The sequence below is a fragment of the Salvelinus fontinalis genome, chromosome 6 (genome assembly GCF_029448725.1).
Source record: "Salvelinus fontinalis isolate EN_2023a chromosome 6, ASM2944872v1, whole genome shotgun sequence".
NCBI classification, from domain to species: domain Eukaryota; kingdom Metazoa; phylum Chordata; class Actinopteri; order Salmoniformes; family Salmonidae; genus Salvelinus; species Salvelinus fontinalis.
This window is the reverse complement of record NC_074670.1, coordinates 7,601,245-7,620,988: the sequence shown is the minus strand read 5'-3', so window position 1 is coordinate 7,620,988 and position 19,744 is coordinate 7,601,245. Positions and strand designations below refer to the sequence as shown.

At 45.6% G+C, this 19,744-nt stretch overlaps 1 protein-coding gene across 17 annotated transcripts in view; it reads left to right on the top strand.

Annotated features, from left to right (window-relative positions):
- Positions 1 to 19,744, top strand: part of LOC129856918 (uncharacterized) — an 83,478-nt gene that overhangs the window by 25,690 nt on the left and 38,044 nt on the right. For 12 of the 17 annotated variants that reach the window (XM_055924678.1, XM_055924680.1, XM_055924688.1 and 9 more), the window contains 18 exons: positions 393 to 680; positions 862 to 966; positions 2,007 to 2,049; positions 2,138 to 2,213; positions 3,101 to 3,319; positions 7,643 to 7,730; positions 8,092 to 8,342; positions 10,911 to 11,086; positions 11,207 to 11,320; positions 12,971 to 13,222; positions 13,585 to 13,722; positions 13,922 to 15,271; positions 15,505 to 15,747; positions 15,905 to 16,138; positions 16,323 to 16,580; positions 16,795 to 17,010; positions 17,135 to 17,386; positions 18,502 to 18,705. In XM_055924678.1, the coding sequence (XP_055780653.1) occupies positions 393 to 680; positions 862 to 966; positions 2,007 to 2,049; positions 2,138 to 2,213; positions 3,101 to 3,319; positions 7,643 to 7,730; positions 8,092 to 8,342; positions 10,911 to 11,086; positions 11,207 to 11,320; positions 12,971 to 13,222; positions 13,585 to 13,722; positions 13,922 to 15,271; positions 15,505 to 15,747; positions 15,905 to 16,138; positions 16,323 to 16,580; positions 16,795 to 17,010; positions 17,135 to 17,386; positions 18,502 to 18,705 (4,507 nt within the window). The remainder of the gene's footprint in view (positions 1 to 392; positions 681 to 861; positions 967 to 2,006; positions 2,050 to 2,137; positions 2,214 to 3,100; positions 3,320 to 7,642; positions 7,731 to 8,091; positions 8,343 to 10,910; positions 11,087 to 11,206; positions 11,321 to 12,970; positions 13,223 to 13,584; positions 13,723 to 13,921; positions 15,272 to 15,504; positions 15,748 to 15,904; positions 16,139 to 16,322; positions 16,581 to 16,794; positions 17,011 to 17,134; positions 17,387 to 18,501; positions 18,706 to 19,744) is intronic. The other 5 variants (XM_055924689.1, XM_055924695.1, XM_055924686.1 and 2 more) reach the window with 4 other exon arrangements.

The following is a 19,744-nucleotide window of genomic DNA, read 5'->3' as shown; positions in this document are numbered from 1 at the left end:
ATGCATGCTGCATTTATTGTAAAAAAATGTTTTATAGAAACAGAAATCAAAAACTGAGATTATTTTTTAATAATCGAACCGAAACCGAACTGACCTCAACAACAAAATAATCTCTCAGCACTATAATCTAGAGAGTTCCAGTGTAGTTGTTAGAGAGAAGAGCATGGCGGTATGACCGTTGTGTGTTATAACAAGTGGAAGAAGGACTGCAGGGCGTGCCATGCTCTTCTCTCTAACAACTACACTGGAAGTCACTTGTTCTTATTTCCTGAGGATAATGACTGCATTATATTTTGAGTCACTCTGTCTATTACATAAATGTAACTGTCTTTAATTAGAAATGAAACGTCCTGACAACATGTCTGTCATATGACCTTTCTGTGACCCCCTAGCCAGCACAGGCGGAGCAGAAGGCCAACACCGAGGTAGAGAAGGAGGCGGTAGAGGGGGAAGAGAAGGAGGCGGGAGTAGAGGAGAAAGAGGAGAAAGAAGAAACAGAGGAAGAGCCAGCCGAGCAGATGGAGGAGGAGGAGGCAGAGGCGAACGGAGGGGAAGGGGAGAACACTAATGGAGAAGACCAGACTGCTTTAGCAGAGGAGGCCAAACCCTCCAAGCGTCCGCGGATCATGCAGTGTAAAGTCACCCTCCTGGACGACACTCTGTTTGAGTGTGAGCTCGGTGTAAGACACTTCTCAAATACACCGTTGTCTTTTCTACACTTCAAATAATTGCCCATCAACTCTGTTTCTGACTTAATCTTTTTGAATGCATAGTTGTAATCGTTTGGGAGTACAGCCAGTAATATTTCTTCCTTACTGAATGTTTATTTGTGATTGGTCTCCTCTCTCTCTCCCTGTGTAGAAACATGCGACGGGCTCGGATCTGTTTGTGAAGGTGTGTGACCACCTCAACCTACTGGAGAGAGACTACTATGGCCTGGCCGTCTGGGATACCCCCACCTCCAGGGTACAGTACACTTTGCCTGGTTTAAGAACGGGCTGCTAATCTAGGGTGAAGTGGTGAACAGTAATCTTAACCTTCCAAGTGAAAGGAGGGTAGATTGCATCTGTGGAGATGTCCTTTGGGAGAGAGAGACATGTTCAGTGAGGGGTTGTTTTGAGTGGAGTTGGACTGGCTGGTCCTTTGGGAGAGAGAGACATGTTCAGTGAGGGGTTGTTTTGAGTGGAGTTGGACTGGCTGGTCCTTTGGGAGAGAGAGACATGTTCAGTGAGGGGGTTGTTTTGAGTGGAGTTAGACTGGCTGGTCCTTTGGGAGAGAGAGACATGTTCAGTGAGGGGTTGTTTTGAGTGGAGTTAGACTGGCTGGTCCTTTGGGAGAGAGAGACATGTTCAGTGAGGGGGTTGTTTTGAGTGGAGTTGGACTGGCTGGTCCTTTGGGAGAGAGAGACATGTTCAGTGAGGGGGTCGTTTTGAGTGGAGTTAGACTGGCTGGTCCTTTGGGAGAGAGAGACATGTTCAGTGAGGGGTTGTTTTGAGTGGAGTTAGACTGGCTGGTCCTTTGGGAGAGAGAGACATGTTCAGTGAGGGGTTGTTTTGAGTGGAGTTGGACTGGCTGGTCCTTTGGGAGAGAGAGACATGTTCAGTGAGGGGTTGTTTTGAGTGGAGTTGGACTGGCTGGTCCTTTGGGAGAGAGAGACATGTTCAGTGAGGGGGTCGTTTTGAGTGGAGTTAGACTGGCTCGTCCTTTGGGAGAGAGAGACATGTTCAGTGAGGGGGTCGTTTTGAGTGGAGTTAGACTGGCTGGTCCTTTGGGAGAGAGAGACATGTTCAGTGAGGGGTTGTTTTGAGTGGAGTTATACTGGCTGGTCCTTTGGGAGAGAGAGACATGTTCAGTGAGGGGGTTGTTTTGAGTGGAGTTAGACTGCATGTTCTTGTCCATTAGAGAAACAGTACCTATAGGATGGAAGGTTTCACCACAGAGGGCAGAATGACTGTCTGACAGTACGATGGCGTTCTTTGAGTCTGTTCTCCCGCTGTCATTTACAGACATGGCTGGACGCCTCCAAAGAGATCCGGAAACAGGTGGCAGGTGGGTGATGTCAATACCATGACATACAGTAAATACATTTTTCTAGCTCAAATTACCAACAGTACTCACTCTGTATTTTCTTCTCCAGATTATACCTACGAGTTCACTTTCAACGTGAAGTTCTACCCTCCTGATCCAGCTCAGCTCACAGAAGACCTCACCAGGTTAATCTACACACATATCTACAATATCTGCTGTTAACTCAATTTCAGGGTGTCAGTGGTTAACTCCCATTCCCCTCCCTCTCTCTTCACTCTCTCTCTCTCTCTCTCTCTTCACTCTCTCTTCACTCTCTCTTCACTCTCTCTTCACTCTCTCTTCACTCTCTCTTCACTCTCTCTTCACTCTCTCTTCACTCTCTCTCTCTCTTCTCTCTCTCTCTCTCTCTCTCTCTCTCTCTCTCTCTCTCTCTCTCTCTCTCTCTCTCTCTCTCTCTCTCTCTCTCTCTCTCTCTCTCTCTCTCTCTCTCTGTCTCTCTCTCTCTCTCTCTCTTTTTCCCTTAACCCCCCTTCCTCGCTCTCTCTCTCCCTCCAACCCCTCTCTCGCTCACCCTCCACCCCCTCGCAATATCTCTCACCCTTCACCTCTCGTCTCTCTTCTCTCTCTCTCTCTCTCTTTCCTCTCTCCCTTCACCCCTCCTCTCTCTTCACCCTCCCTCTCTGCTCTCTTACTCCCGCTCTCTCCACCCCTCTGTCTCACCCACCCCCTTTCTCTCTCCCTCCACCTCCCCTCTCTTCCTCCACCCCGCTTTCTCTCTCTCTCTCTCTCTCTCCCTCCACCCCTCTCCTTCTCTCTCTCCCTCCACCCCCTTTCTCTCTCCCTCCCTCCACCCCTCCCCTCCTTCTCTCTCTCTCTCTCTCTCTCTCTCTCTCTCTCTCTCTCTCTCTCTCTCTCTCTCTCCCTCCACCCCTCCCCTCCTTCTCTCTCTACCTCCCCCCCTCCCCTTCTCTCTCTCCCTCCACCCCCCCCTCTCTCCCTCCACCCCTCCCCTCCTTCTCTCTCTCCCTCCACCCCTCCCCTCCTTCTCTCTCTCCCTCCCTCCCTCTCCCAGGTACTACCTGTGTCTACAGCTGCGTAAAGACATCCTGAGTGGCCTGCTGCCATGCTCCTTTGTAACTCTGGCCATGCTAGGCTCCTACACGGCCCAGTCTGAGCTGGGGGAGTATGATCCAGAGGTCCACGGCTCTCACTACACCAAGGAGCTGAGACTGGCCCCGGGACAGGGCAAAGAGCTGGAGGACAAGGTCATGGAGTTGCACCGCACATACAGGTAAGAACCAGGGGAGGACTGACTATATACTGGAACTATGATTACAAAAGACCAGGGAGGACTGACTATATACTGGAACTATGATTACAAAAGACCAGGGAGGACTGACTATATACTGGAACTATGATTACAAAAGACCAGGGAGGACTGACTATATACTGGAACTATGATTACAAAAGACCAGGGAGGACTGACTATATACTGGAACTATGATTACAAAAGACCAGGGAGGACCGGACTATATACTGGAACTATGATTACAAAAGACCAGGGAGGACTGACTATATACTGGAACTATGATTACAAAAGACCAGGGAGGACTGACTATATACTGGAACTATGATTACAAAAGACCAGGGAGGACCAGACTATATACTGGAACTATGATTACAAAAGACCAGGGAGGACCAGACTATATACTGGAACTATCATGTAGAAATGACCAGGGAGGACCGGACTATATACTGGAACTATCATGTAGAAAAGACCAGGGAGAACCAGACTATACTGGAGTAATGTGGAAAAGACCAGGGAGGACCAGACTCTATACTGGAGTAATGTAGAAAGACCAGGGAGGACTAGACTCTATACCTGAGTAATGTAGAAAAGACCAGGGAGTACCAGACTATTTACTGGAGTAATGTAGAAAAGACCAGGGAGGACCAGATTATTTACTGGAACTATCATGTAGAAATGACCAGGGAGGACCAGACTATATACTGGAACTATCATGTAGAAATGACCAGGGAGGACCGGACTATATACTGTAACTATCATGTAGAAAAGACCAGGGAGAACCAGACTATACTGGAGTAATGTAGAAAAGACCAGGGAGGACCAGATTATATACTGGAGTAATGTACAAAAGACCAGGGAGGACTGACTATATACTGGAGTAATGTAGAAAAGACCAGGGAGGACTGACTATATACTGGAGTAATGTAGAAAAGACCAGGGAGGACTGACTATATACTGGAGTAATGTAGAAAAGACCAGGGAGGACCAGATTATATACTGGAGTAATGTCGAAAAGACCAGGGAGGACCAGACTCTATACTGGAGTAAGGACTATATACTGGACTAATGTAGAAAGACCAGGGAGGACCGGACTATATACTGGAGTAATGTACAAAAGACCAGGGAGGACTGACTATATACTGGAGTAATGTAGAAAAGACCAGGGAGGACTGACTATATACTGGAGTAATGTACAAAAGACCAGGGAGGACTGACTATATACTGGAATAATGTACAAAAGACCAGGGAGGACTGACTATATACTGGAGTAATGTAGAAAAGACCAGGGAGGACTGACTATATACTGGAGTAATGTAGAAAAGACCAGGGAGGACTGACTATATACTGGAGTAATGTAGAAAAGACCAGGGAGGACCAGATTATATACTGGAGTAATGTAGAAAAGACCAGGGAGGACCGGACAATATACTGGAGTAATGTAGAAAAGACCAGGGAGGACTGACTATATACTGGAGTAATGTAGAAAAGACCAGGGAGGACCAGATTATATACTGGAGTAATGTACAAAAGACCAGGGAGGACCAGATTATATACTGGAGTAAATGTAGAAAAGACCAGGGAGGACCAGATTATTTACTGGAGTAATGTAGAAATACCAGGGAGGGCTGAACTATATACTGCAGTAATGTAGAAAGACCAGGGAGGACCAGACTATATACTGGAGTAATGAAGAGAAGACCAGGGAGGACCAGATTATTTACTGGAGTAATGTACAAAAGACCAGGGAGGACTGACTATATACTGGAGTAATGTAGAAAAGACCAGGGAGGACCGGCCTAAATACTGGAGTAATGTAGAAAGACCAGGGAGGACTGAACTATATACTGCAGTAATGTAGAAAGACCAGGGAGGACCAGACTATATACTGGAGTAATGAAGAGAAGACCAGGGAGGACCAGATTATTTACTGGAGTAATGTACAAAAGACCAGGGAGGACCAGATTATATACTGGAGTAATGTACAAAAGACCAGGGAGGACTGACTATATACTGGAGCAATGTACAAAAGACCAGGGAGGACCAGATTATATACTGGAGTAATGTAGAAAAGACCAGGGAGGACCAGATTATTTACTGGAGTAATGTCGAAAAGACCAGGGAGGACCAGACTCTATACTGGAGTAATGTACAAAAGACCAGGGAGGACTGACTATATACTGGAGCAATGTACAAAAGACCAGGGAGGACCAGATTATATACTGGAGTAATGTAGAAAAGACCAGGAAAGACCAGATTATTTACTGGAGTAATGTCGAAAAGACCAGGGAGGACCAGACTCTATACTGGAGTAAGGACTATATACTGGACTAATGTAGAAAGACCAGGGAGGACCGGACTATATACTGGAGTAATGTACAAAAGACCAGGGAGGACTGACTATATACTGGAATAATGTACAAAAGACCAGGGAGGACTGACTATATACTGGAGTAATGTAGAAAAGACCAGGGAGGACTGACTATATACTGGAGTAATGTAGAAAAGACCAGGGAGGACCAGACTATATACTGGAGTAATGTACAAAAGACCAGGGAGGACCGGACTATATACTGGAGTAATGTAGAAAAGACCAGGGAGGACTGACTATATACTGGAGTAATGTAGAAAAGACCAGGGAGGACTAACTATATACTGGAATAATGTACAAAAGACCAGGGAGGACTGACAATATACTGGAGTAATGTACAAAAGACCAGGGAGGACCGGCCTAAATACTGGAGTAATGTAGAAAAGACCAGGGAGGACCGGACTATATACTGGAGTAATGTAGAAAAGACCAGGGAGGACCGGACTATATACTGGAGTAATGTGGAAAAGACCAGGGAGGACTGACTATATACTGGAGTAATGTAGAAAAGACCAGGGAGGACCGGATTATATACTGGAGTAATGTACAAAAGACCAGGGAGGACTGACTATATACTGGAGTAATGTAGAAAAGACCAGGGTGGACCAGACTATTTACTGGAGTAATGTAGAAAAGACCAGGGAGGACCAGACTATATGCTGGAGTAATGACTATATACTGGAGTAATGTACAAAAGACCAGGGAGGACCGGACTATATACTGGAGTAATGCAGGAACGACCAGGCAGGACCAGACTATATGCTGGAGTAATGACTATATACTGGAGTAATGTACAAAAGACCAGGGAGGACCGGACTATAAACTGGAGTAATGTACAAAAGACCAGGGAGGACCGGACTATAGACTGGAGTAATGTAGAAAAGACCAGACTATATACTGGAGTAATGTAGAAGACCATGGAGGACCGGACTATATACTGGAGTAATGTAGAAAAGACCAGACTATATACTGGAGTAATGTAGAAGACCATGGAGGACCGGACTATATACTGGAGTAATGTAGAAAAGACCAGATTATAGACTGGAGTAATGTAGAAAAGACCAGACTATATACTGGAGTAATGTAGAAGACCAGGGAGGACCGGACTATATACTGGAGTAATGTAGAAAAGACCAGACTATATACTGTAGTAATGTAGAAAAGACCAGACTATAGACTGGAGTAATGTAGAAAAGACCAGACTATATACTGGAGTAATGTAGAAAAGACCAGACTATAGACTGGAGTAATGTAGAAAAGACCAGACTATATACTGGAGTAATGTAGAAAAGACCAGACTATATACTGGAGTAATGTAGAAAAGACCAGACTATATACTGTAGTAATGTAGAAAAGACCAGACTATATACTGCAGCTATGATAAAGAATGGAGTGGCAGAATGTCACATACAGGTCAGATGTGGGGTTTTAGGAGGAAAGAGCAGCAGGCTTTACATATATGCTAGCTTTACACATGGCAAGCCTTGCTGTACATGTGCACTGTATGCACCGATGACACACACCATAAACATGTTATCATATAGCTGATAACTTGCACCCTTACATGTTTACTTTTGAGTCATTTAAGAGACGTTCTTATCCAGAGAGACTTACAGTAGTTGTGAGTGCAAACATTATTGTACTTGTCCCCTGCGGGAATCGAACCAACAACCCTGGCGTTGCAAGCACCGGACCTGTTTAAAAAAAGAAATAAAAAAATCTTCAATGTAGCCTTTATTTAACTAGGCAAGTCAGTTAAGAACAAATTCTTATTTACAATGACGGCCTACTGCGGCCTACAACTGCCTTGTTCATGGGCAGAACGACAGATTTTTACCTTGTCAGCTCAGGGATTTAATCCAGCAACGTTTCAATTCCTGGCCCAACGCTCCAACCACTAGACTAGCTGCTGTACCCATCTCTGTGTTTGTCTCCAGATCCATGAGTCCAGCCCAGGCAGACATGTTGTTTCTGGAGAATGCCAAGAAGCTGTCTATGTATGGAGTGGATCTGCACCAAGCAAAGGTACACTTTAGAATGTTCTGGAATCTACGACTGGAACACTTCTATCTATAGAAGGAACAGTTTTTATAGAGATTTTTAAGAGCGGTCAGAAAAAGTAGAGCACTATCAAATCGAAGTGTATGATTTGGGAATAACAAGGTTAGGCAACTCTAGCAACCACAGATTTTTAATTACAAAATCGCTGTCATCAAACAAGAGATTAATCTGTGCTGCTGAAAGTGTAGCAGAGGCTGCCCCTAGTGGCATGTTGCTGTAAATGCAGGAATAACTGTGACGGAAAGATGCCTATAGTGTCTATGATGAGGGTATATAGAACATATTGATCATCTTTACTGAATGTACTTTTTCTATATGCTCACAGGATCTTGAAGGTGTGGACATCACGCTAGGGGTGTGTTCTGGTGGTCTCATGGTCTACAAGGACAAGCTGAGGATCAATCGTTTCCCCTGGCCCAAAGTCCTCAAGATCTCCTACAAGCGAAGCAGCTTCTTCATCAAGATCCGTCCCTCTGAACAGGAGCAGTACGAGAGCACAATCGGCTTCAAGCTGCCCAACTACAAGGCCTCCAAGAAGCTGTGGAAGGCCTCAGTGGAACACCATACCTTCTTCAGGTGAGAAAGTCACTCGCCCTCGGTGATACAGTGGTGAATAAATAGGTGGTGGTAAACCGTGATCGCTGTTCACGGTGAGTAAAATCATTTCTCTATCTTTTAAGTTGAAAAAATGAATGGAACTATATATTGAGACTGTTTAGGGGTTAAATACGTGTAAAACAAAATGTTTCCTGATATATCTTCTATCTCTCAGATATAGGACAGACACTTCAGAACAAACTTCCTTTAGCTGTTTTGGGGGGGGACTATCTGTTGCTCCATGTATCTGTTATTCTATGCGTTGTATGGGCTAATAGCAGTAAGGCCAAATACACATTTTCATCAAATAATTAATTAATAATAAAAAAATATGCATACTTCAAGGGTCTTAAAATTAAAAATAAAATAGCTAAATGATCCTTGGTATGATCTTCTTAAAACAATTACATATAGCTTAGTAGACCTCCCTCCCCTGGCTTAGACGGGGCTTCGACCGTAATGGCCTAATAATATTATCTTTGAGAACTAACAATCAGTAAAACTAAAACTAGACAGTCAGGTAGAATTGAAAAATCCCCCAAAAATGTAATTTAACAGTAGAGATTTTGTTATGTTTGAGCAAAATAACACAGCATTAGCCATGGCAAAATGCATAGGATTGCAGGAAATTTGCTTTTAAACTGCAAAATATTCTCTGTTCCATGGCAGAATATGTAGAATCGCAGGAAATTTGCTTTAAAACTGCAACATTTTTAGCTGCATGGCAAAATGTGTAGAATTGCAGGAAGTTAGCCTTAAAATTGCAAAAATGTCTCTAGCCCCATGGAGAAATTTGTAGAATTTCAGGAAATTGTCTTATAAATGCAAAAGTTTCTCTACACCGCCAAGATGGGGGCTTCTAAAATGTTCAGTCGAGCCATCGTGCATTTAACCTCCGCTACACCACTGCTCACCCTGCTTCCAACTAACAAGTTACCCTTAACCATAGATCTAGGATCAGATTATCCTATCCCCCAATCCTGACCTTAACCATTTGGACGTTAAAACAATATCTGATCCCATATCAGCGGTTACGGGCGGGCAACTTCTACCTATTCCACTTCCTGGATCATCTGCTCCATAGAGATACAATAAAAGTGTTCGATTTAATTCTGTCATCTGCCCCCACTACTGCCCGGCAACAGGGGGCCATTCTCAGGTTACCTGAGGGTGCCTTCTAATTGGCCCCTGCAGCATAACCTTTCTGAGAGTAACTCTATTAGCCCCGGTGGTAGTCTAACTCCAGCTACAGTGCTGTGAAAAATATTTGCCCCTTTACTGATTTTCTCTATTTCTGCATATGTTTGATATGTTGAATGTTATCAGATCTTCAACCACATCTCTCGCTGTGGAGGAATTTTGTCCCACTCTTCCATGTAGAACTGTTTTAGCTCAGCAACATTTGTGGGTTTCAAAGCATGAACTGCTCATTTCAAGTCCTTCCAGAACATCTCCATTTGGATTAGGTCTGGACTTTGACTAGGCCATTACAAAACGTCAAATTTGTTGCTTTTTAACCATTTTCATGTAGACTTGATTGTGTGTTTTGGATCATTGTCTTGCTGCATGACTCAGCTATGCTTCAGCTCACAGATGGATGGCCTGACATTCTCCTGTAGAATTATCTGATACAGAGCAGAATTCATGGTTCCTTCTATTAAGGCAAGTTGTCCAGGTCCTGAAGCAGCAAAGCCTCCCAAACCATCTCACTACCACCACCATGCTTGACCGTTGGTATGAGGTTCTTACTGTGCAATGCAGTGTTTGGTTTTTGCCAGACATAATGGGACCCATCTCATCCAAAAAGATGACTCAAGTTTGCCAAGAAGCACCTGGATAATCATCAACACTCTTGGAAGAACGTTTTATGGACAGATAAGTTAAAGTCCCATTATGCCTGGCGAAAACCAAACACTGCATTCCACAGTAAGAACCTTATACCAACGGTAGTGGCGGTAGTGTGATGTTTGGGGGTGGGGGGGGTTCCTCCATAGAGACGTGAGACTGATCAACAACTATAGGAAGCGTTTGGCTGGAGTCATTGCAGCTAAAGGTGGAACAACCAGTTATTGAGTGTAAGGGGGCAATTACTTTTACACACAGGGGCATTGGGTGTTGCATAACTTTGTTCATTAAATACATGAAATAAGTATGTATTTGTTGTGTTATTTGTTCACTCAGGTTACCTTTATCTAATATTACGTTTTGTTTGAAGATATGATAACATTCAGTATCAAAAATATACAAAAGTAGAGAATTAGAAAGGCGGCAAAACTTTTTCACAGCACTGTACGTGACAAGTGGGTCATACAGGAGGAGCTCTGGATGAAGCTGGTTAAGGTAACATGAGATTGGTCTAAGTCACCTGGCAGAATGCCATTGGAGGAACATGACTAAGCTTTTATTAAAGCTGGAGTTTGGCTGGTCCAGTGATGTGATTTATTGATGCATCACATCACTGGGCAAGCTATTATGAACTATGAAACCAAATCATTATAATAAGCGTGTCTAGAAACTGTGAGTGACTGTGTGATTCTCCGCCCCCAGGGTGTCGTCCGTGGAGCCCCCGTCGTCCCGCTCCCGGTTCCTGGCGCTGGGGTCAAAGTTCAGGTACAGTGGCCGTACCCAGGCCCAGACCCGCCAGGCCAGTTCCATGATCGCCCGGCCCGCCCCACGCTTCACACGGTCCGCCAGCAAGAGGCTGTCCCGCACCATCGACGAAGGTGTGGGTGTGTGTATGCGTGTATTACAGTATGTGTTTTTTGTGTGTGGGAATGTGTGTGTTCGTGCCAGCGTGCACGACTTCAGGATCAGTCTCTCACCAACTTGTCCCATTCTTGTAGCTGGAGATGATGATCTCCATGCCTCGCAGCTCTCTGCTAGTCCAAACAAGACAGAGGATGACGATTGGTTCTTCATGCTGGGATCTGACCAACCCCAGACCTTTTTTTCACCAGGTAGCCAATCAGGAACCATGTGGACCATCATTGAAGTTTTGACTCAGCTTACATAGAGCAACCTCAGTTCAGCCTTGCTAGAGAACTACATACTGTAGCTTTGAGTCAGCTTGATCTAACCCTGCGCTCTGTCAGTCCTCTCATCATCTCATTAGCTCCAACCCTTATGCTGAGGCCTAATCTCAGGCCAGCTTGGGTCAATGCTGGTGACTCACCAAGGGCAGCTCAGAATAACCTGCCAATCAATCACAGCTACAGTTACATTGATGCTCCATTCACTTCTAACAGCTTATGACTGACTAACAGCAGCTTCAGAGCTCTTGAGTCTTTGGTCCGTGTTGTGTTGCTTGTTAAAGAGAGCCTTCAGTTCTTTGGTCCGTGTTGTGTTGCTTGTTAAAGAGAGCCTTCAGTTCTTTGGTCCGTGTTGTGTTGCTTGTTAAAGAGAGCCTTCAGTTCTTTGGTCCGTGTTGTGTTGCTTGTTAAAGAGAGCCTTCAGTTCTTTGGTCCGTGTTGTGTTGCTTGTTAAAGAGAGCCTTCAGTTCTTTGGTCCGTGTTGTGTTGCTTGTTAAAGAGAGCCTTCAGTTCTTTGGTCCGTGTTGTGTTGCTTGTTAAAGAGAGCCTTCAGTTCTTTGGTCCGTGTTGTGTTGCTTGTTAAAGAGAGCCTTCAGTTCTTTGGTCCGTGTTGTGTTGCTTGTTAAAGAGAGCCTTCAGTTCTTTGGTCCGTGTTGTGTTGCTTGTTAAAGAGAGCCTTCAGTTCTTTGGTCCGTGTTGTGTTGCTTGTTAAAGAGAGCCTTCAGTTCTTTGGTCCGTGTTGTGTTGCTTGTTAAAGAGAGCCTTCAGTTCTTTGGTCCGTGTTGTGTTGCTTGTTAAAGAGAGCCTTCGGTTCTTTGGTCCGTGTTGTGTTGCTTGTTAAAGAGAGCCTTCAGTTCTTTGGTCCGTGTTGTGTTGCTTGTTAAAGAGAGCCTTCAGTTCTTTGGTCCGTGTTGTGTTGCTTGTTAAAGAGAGCCTTCAGTTCTTTGGTCCGTGTTGTGTTGCTTGTTAAAGAGAGCCTTCAGTTCTTTGGTCCGTGTTGTGTTGCTTGTTAAAGAGAGCCTTCAGTTCTTTGGTCCGTGTTGTGTTGCTTGTTAAAGAGAGCATTCAGTTCTTTGGTCCGTGTTGTGTTGCTTGTTAAAGAGAGCCTTCAGTTCTTTGGTCCGTGTTGTGTTGCTTGTTAAAGAGCCTTCAGTTCTTTGATCCGTGTTGTGTTGCTTGTTAAAGAGAGCCTTCAGTTCTATGATCCGTGTTGTGTTGCTTGTTAAAGAGAGCCTTCAGTTCTTTGATCCGTGTTGTGTTGCTTGTTAAAGAGAGCCTTCAGTTCTTTGGTCCGTGCTTGATGATGGACATCATTGTGTCGAGGAGCCTGCCGTTCCTGTGCTTGGAACTAAACGTCTAGCTCTGCAGATCTCAGAATTGTGTGGTAGTCTCGTACTAACTTAATTTGCTATCTGCCTGCCAGATACATTGAATTCCATTTGCTTACTAAATAAGTGAGCTTTGCTTTGAAAGCCCCTGAAATGCAGACCTGTGGAGGGGAGCTTTGCCTCACTCTCCTCCATCTAACTTCACCATTAACTCCTGCAGTAACACCATTACCTCATGTTCTATCAACAGCCAGAGGGGGGGGGACTTTCTCTGTGGAGAGTTCCACTCAGAGCTGGGATGATGGCAAGTCCGTCCAGACAGTCAGACAGGCATGGCAGGAGACTGAGACAGGCCAGACGGTCAGCCTGACATGGCAGGGACGGGTGTCTGATGGACAGCAGCAGGGGAGACTGGTGGAGGAGAAAGAGGAGGATTGGTTTGTCCTGCTGGGCAGACGACCCTCCCTCCCCTATTTCCCCTACCCCATGATAAAACCGCCAGGTATCTGTTGTTAACCTCATTCTGTGTAGCTGTGCTATACCTGATGTCACTGTGTGCATCCTCGCTTTGACAATGAATCCTCCGTAGAGGTGTGCTTTAGAAGTTGACAGTGATGGAAGGTGAACCTTCTAAGCTCGCCACCGACCGTGATGACATCTTTAAAGATGTTGCTCTGTCATGTACTGGCTTATTTAATGTTGCTATCTTATCAATGGTGCTTGGCCCTCATTGATGTAGAGCTGTGATACTGTGGTAAGTATGCTTTGCTGATGATCCTCTGTTTGCAGTGTTCTCACGAGCTACGTTATTTTTCTATATGTAAGGGATCCGCTCTGTTCTAAATGTTTCTGTGATGTCCTCAGTCAAATACCGCTCTGCCAAGGTGGCAAAGGTGGCCACGGCCAACATTCTGGAGAGGCTGCTACAGCCAAGGCAGGAACCAAGTGATGACTGGGTCATGCAGTTGGACCGCAGCTTTGAGTTTGTAGACACACCTCCATGTGAGTCGTCATACTATATACATTCACTAGCTGTTGTTCACTAGCACAGAAATAGAGTTTTGCAGAACAGACATGATTGTCTGTCTGGTAGAACAGGGAATCATCATTTCTGTCTGTAACATTCTGAACGTTTCACCTCACTGAATAGGTTACACTCCTGTTCTTCCTATACTGATAACCCAAATCTGCCCCTCCTCAGTCTCTCCCCCGGTCTCCCTGGAGAAGGAGGAGACTAGGCAGGAGAGGAGGGACGTGATCAAGAGGCTCCAGGAAGGAGTGTTCCTGGTGGAGAAGCTGAGGGAGGTAGAGGTGCTGGATGAGAGACTGAGGGAGGTGAAGGTTCTGGAAGAACGGCTGCAGGAGGTGGATGAGCTGGAGGAGAGGATACAGGAGGAGGTGGAGGCCAGGCAGCAGCAGGAGGAGGAGGGAGGGGTAGAACAGGAGGGGGGGGAGGTAGAGGAGGAGGTGGTAGAGGCAGCGGAAGAGAATGTGGAGGAAGTAGATGAGTTGGAGGAGCAGATAAAGGAGGTGTTTCTCAAAGGATTGCTGCCAGATGAGTCAGGGGAAGATGAGGGACTAAAAGTGGAGAGTATGGAAGAGGCAGAGGAATCTGAAGAAGGGTGGTCAAATGTGGCGAGCACCTCCTCTGTGGTACGGAGAGTAGAGTGGAGGACCCAGAATAATGTGACTATAGTGAAAGAGATGAGACAACAAGAAGGAGAGATGGAGGAGGAGACGGTGGACCAGGTGGAGGTTTCAGACGAGGGATTGAAAGAGGATGAAGGATGGTTAGAGGAGAGGAAGCGTCAGGCTTTGGAGGAAGGGTTGCCAGAGGGGCTTGAGGAAAGGAGAGGAGAGATAAGAGTGGAAAGGAGGAGGAAGAAGGTGACTATAGTGACACAGGATGAGAGTCTTCCAGATCAACTAGAGAAGAAAGCATCTGAGAGGTTGTCAGAGGACCAGATAGGAGGCCATTTTTATAAAGAAGGACAACTTATGGTGAAATTCAATGAACTATTTGCGGCAGAGAAGTTAGGGTTACCGGTAGTTACAATTCAGCAGTGGCTCCAAGAACAGGAGTGGCTCCAAGAACAGGAAAAGGTCAGGGAGGAGAAACAGGAGGAGAGAGTGGAACAGGGGAAGGTTTCAGGCAAGGGATTGATAGAGGTGAAAGGAGGTCTAGAGGATAGGATGCGGCAGATGTCGGAGGAAAGGTTGCCAGAGGGAGAGCAGACTGTCAAGAAAAACAAGAAAACAGTGAGAATAGTGGAAGAAATGAGGAGAACACAGAAGACACTCGAGGAAAAGTCATCAGAGGACATTTTATCAGAGGAAAGGCTGGGAGATGGATTTTATACAGAGGGGGAAGTTTTGGTGAAATTCAGAAAGGATGTGGAGAGGGTTCCACATAGAGTCAGACAAATGGAGAAGCCCCAAGAAGAAGAAGAGGTGGTGGAAGTGAATATGCAGCCATCCCAGCCAGAAGACAAGGACGATTGGGTTGTGTTGCTGGACAGCCTCCCACATAAGACTCTTTATAAGCCTCCAGGTACGTCCCATCAACCAATCAGCTTTGCTTCTCCCCGTCACCGTTGAAACCGTAATGGAAACGCTTGCTTTACCACCACCCACACAATTACTGACAATTCCATCTCGAACATTCCCTCCGCAAAGCTAACCAGCTCGTGTGTTTTACAACAATTGCCATTTCAATTGAAAGATAAAACTTTGGTACGGTATGGATTTGTGTGGCTGAGAGAACTGCTGTCTCTACTTTGTCAGTCATGCCAGTCGACTCCGCTCTGGTGCCTGTGGTCTCCACAAGATTCTCTGTGGTGTTAGTAGACACGGTCGAGCAGAGAGCACCAGAGAGGGAATGCATTGAAGTGGAGGCCACACAGCAACAGCCTGAAAGCGGGTTGGTGGAAGGACGGAGACCGTGGCAAATGCAGGAAGATGATTGGTGTATGCTCTTGGACCTGGCTGATCGTGTTCCTTCAGGTGTACCAACCACACCAGTTTCAGGTATGAAGAACTTTCATCAAAGCCCTGCTGCTTGTGCTATGCCTCAATTATTTGGTATTTTAGGGATTGAAACAACTGGGCTACAATGACTGATTAATCATCAAACTAGGCTTTGAACTTCATGTCTCTCACGGTTCATTGTGTCTTTATGTATCAGCTTCTTTGCAAGAGCAAGTTCAGGTGTACGTAGAGGAAACCATCTCTTCCATGGTTAAAGTGATGACAGTAGTGCAGAGAGAGGAGAGCAGGGTGACTGTAGTGGAGGAGATGGAGTTACAGGAAGACCAGAGCCGTCTGGAACAGAAACCGTCACAGTCACAGAGAGAGATGGAAGATGACTGGGTTGTCCTGCTGGACATTGTTCCCAGAGAACCATCTGTGATTCCGTCAGGTATTTCCATGATTTTCATGCACTGCTTCCCAGTCCCACCACAATATGAACAACATCTCCCCTGAGCCTGTGCTTCATACGCTGCAGAATACTTTCAAATAAGAATAACTAACAAGACATTTGACTATCCACCAAGAGAAGGGCTTCAGCTACATTGCTTTGTGTAATTTCAATTATCTTCCAGTATCTGAGGAATGTGTGTTTGTACCAGCTTCTGTGGAAGAGTGTATTCCGGTATACCCTGAGGAAAGCGTCTCCTCTGTGGTTGAGCTGACAACAGTAGAGCAGAGAGAGGAGAGAAGGGTGACTGTAATGGAAGAGAAGCAAGAGGAGCGACATCAAGAAGAAGTTATACTTCCACCACAGCCATCAAGAGAGATGGACGAGGACTGGTTTGTGCAACTGGATGTCGTGCCCAGAGAAACATCCTATATACCACCAGGTACCCCATACAATTCAAGGCTTTGCGCCTCAGCCCCTGATTCCATCAAAATATAACCAACCCACCTCGCAAAACTCGCAGACTAACCGTAGTGCTTTTCCCATATGAACTTTGGAATGTTTATCTGGGAATATGATCTTTGATGACATGGCTTTTTGTGAGCCCACACATCTAGCTGAATCTGAAGGGTATGTACTATGTGTGTTTGTATCAGTCGCTCCAGCAGAGCCAACACCGGTTTCTCCAGATGTGATCAGCCCTGTGGTTGAGGTAAAGGCTGAAAAGCAGAAGCCAGTGGTGGTTCTGGTGGAGGAGACGAGGCCACAACAGAAAGGGGAAGTAGAGGAGTGGCAGCGACAACCAGAGAGAGATGATGATTGGTTTACAACGTTTGCTGATGTCCGTGAGGAGCCGATCATTGTACCACCAGGTACCGTTCCTGCTTAATTGCCACAATCTTTGTACATTTCCCAGCTTTGACTGAGAATAAAATATGTTTTTTGGAGAACATGGTAAAGTTCCTAAACTAAAGGACTTTCCCCTGTCTGTATCAGTTGCTCTTGGTGAGCATACTCCGGTATATCCAGATTTAAGCCAGACCACCTCTGTGGTTGATGTGACGACCATAGAAAAAATAATGAAGAAGAGGGTGACTATTGTTGAAGAGAGGTGGGGACAGCAAGAGGAGATACTCCAGTCAGAGATGATCATCTCAGAGCAGAGACCACCAGCAGAGAGAGAGGAGGGAGATGGCTGGTTTGTTCTGTTGGATGCTGTCCGTCAAGAACCTGCTGGGGTTCTACCAGGTACCTCAGACATACAGTACTGCCAACAAGCTAACTAACCACCAGGTACCTCAGACATACAGTACTGCCAAGAAGCTAACTAACCACCAGGTACCTCAGACATACAGTACTGCCAACAAGCTAACTAACCACCAGGTACCTCAGACATACAGTACTGCCAAGAAGCTAACTAACCACCAGGTACCTCAGATATACAGTACTGCCAACAAGCTAACTAACCACCAGGTACCTCAGACATACAGTACTGCCAAGAAGCTAACTAACCACCAGGTACCTCAGACATACAGTACTGCCAACAAGCTAACTAACCACCAGGTACTTCAGACATACAGTACTGCCAACAAGCTAACTAACCACCAGGTACCTCAGAAATACAGTACTGCCAACAAGCTAACTAACCACCAGGTACCTCAGACATACAGTACTGCCAACAAGCTAACTAACCACCAGGTACCTCAGACATACAGTACTGCCAACAAGCTAACTAACCACCAGGTACCTCAGACATACAGTACTGCCAAGAAGCTAACTAACCACCAGGTACCTCAGACATACAGTACTGCCAACAAGCTAACTAACCACCAGGTGTCTCAGATATACAGCACTGCCAACAAGCTAACTAACCACCAGGTACCTCAGACATACAGTACTGCCAACAAGCTAACTAACCACCAGGTACCTCAGACATACAGTACTGCCAACAAGCTAACTAACCACCAGGTACCTCAGACATACAGTACTGCCAAGAAGCTAACTAACCACCAGGTACCTCAGACATACAGTACTGCCAACAAGCTAACTAACTACCCGGTACCTCAGACATACAGTACTGCCAACAAGCTAACTAACCACCAGGTACCTCAGACATACAGTACTGCCAACAAGCTAACTAACCACCAGGTACCTCAGACATACAGTACTGCCAACAAGCTAACTAACCACCAGGTACCTCAGACATACAGTACTGCCAAGAAGCTAACTAACCAAACCTAGGCTTTTTTTCTTGTGTGAATGAGGAATATGATATCTCTTGGGTTATGACTGGTCAATCATCAACAGGACCCTCTATTAGTAGTTGTGGTATATCAAGCTCTCTGTGTGTCTTTTTGCTCCAGTTTCTCTGGCTGTTAGCGATAGGGTATACCCAGAGGTTGTGCCAGCCAAACATCTGACCATTGAGCCTGAACCAGGAGTGTTTGTGGTGGAAGCAGTCAGATCCCTTCCTGAAGACGTTGCCCTGGAGGGTAAGGCAACACAACCGCAGAGAGAGCTGGATGATGATTGGTTTTTGCAGCTGGATGTTGCCCCTAAAATAGCAGGTACTTTGACCATTCTAAGCTTGCTGCTGGCCACTCGAAATACAAATACCAACCCTTCTCCTGCTTACAAAGGCTCTCAATTGTTGTGTGAGCCTGTTGACTATCCACAAAAGCTTTCGGCAAGGAATACACTCTCATATTTACATGTTCTAGTAAAAGGCTTGATACCTTGTAGACTGTTGGGCTGTGTTTCTGTCTCTATCAGCTGCACCAGTGGTGGTGATTTACTCTGATGTGAGCACCACAGATGTTACAGTGGTGGTGATTTACTCTGATGTGAGCACTACAGCTGTTACAGTGGTGGTGATTTACTCTGATGTGAGCACCACAGCTGTTACAGTGGTGGTGATTTACTCTGATGTGAGCACCACAGCTGTTACAGTGGTGGTGATTTACTCTGATGTGAGCACCACAGCTGTTACAGTGGTGGTGATTTACTCTGATGTGAGCACTACAGCTGTTACAGTGGTGGTGATTTACTCTGATGTGAGCACCACAGCTGTTACAGTGGTGGTGATTTACTCTGATGTGAGCACCACAGCTGTTACAGTGGTGGTGATTTACTCTGATGTGAGCACTACAGCTGTTACAGTGGTGGTGATTTACTCTGATGTGAGCACCACAGCTGTTACAGTGGTGGTGATTTACTCTGATGTGAGCACCACAGCTGTTACAGTGGTGGTGATTTACTCTGATGTGAGCACCACAGCTGTTACAGTGGTGGTGATTTACTCTGATGTGAGCACCACAGCTGTTACAGTGGTGGTGATTTACTCTGATGTGAGCACTACAGCTGTTACAGTGGTGGTGATTTACTCTGATGTGAGCACCACAGCTGTTACAGTGGTGGTGATTTACTCTGATGTGAGCACTACAGCTGTTACGGTGGTGAAGGAGACAGTGGAACAGAAACCACCAAAAACCGTGAGGATCATGGAAGAGACTGTTAAGATGGAGGAGGGGCCTGTGGTAACACCTAAAGAAGTGGATGATGATTGGTTTGTGCTTTGGGACTGCGCTCCCTCTGAGATACTGACCA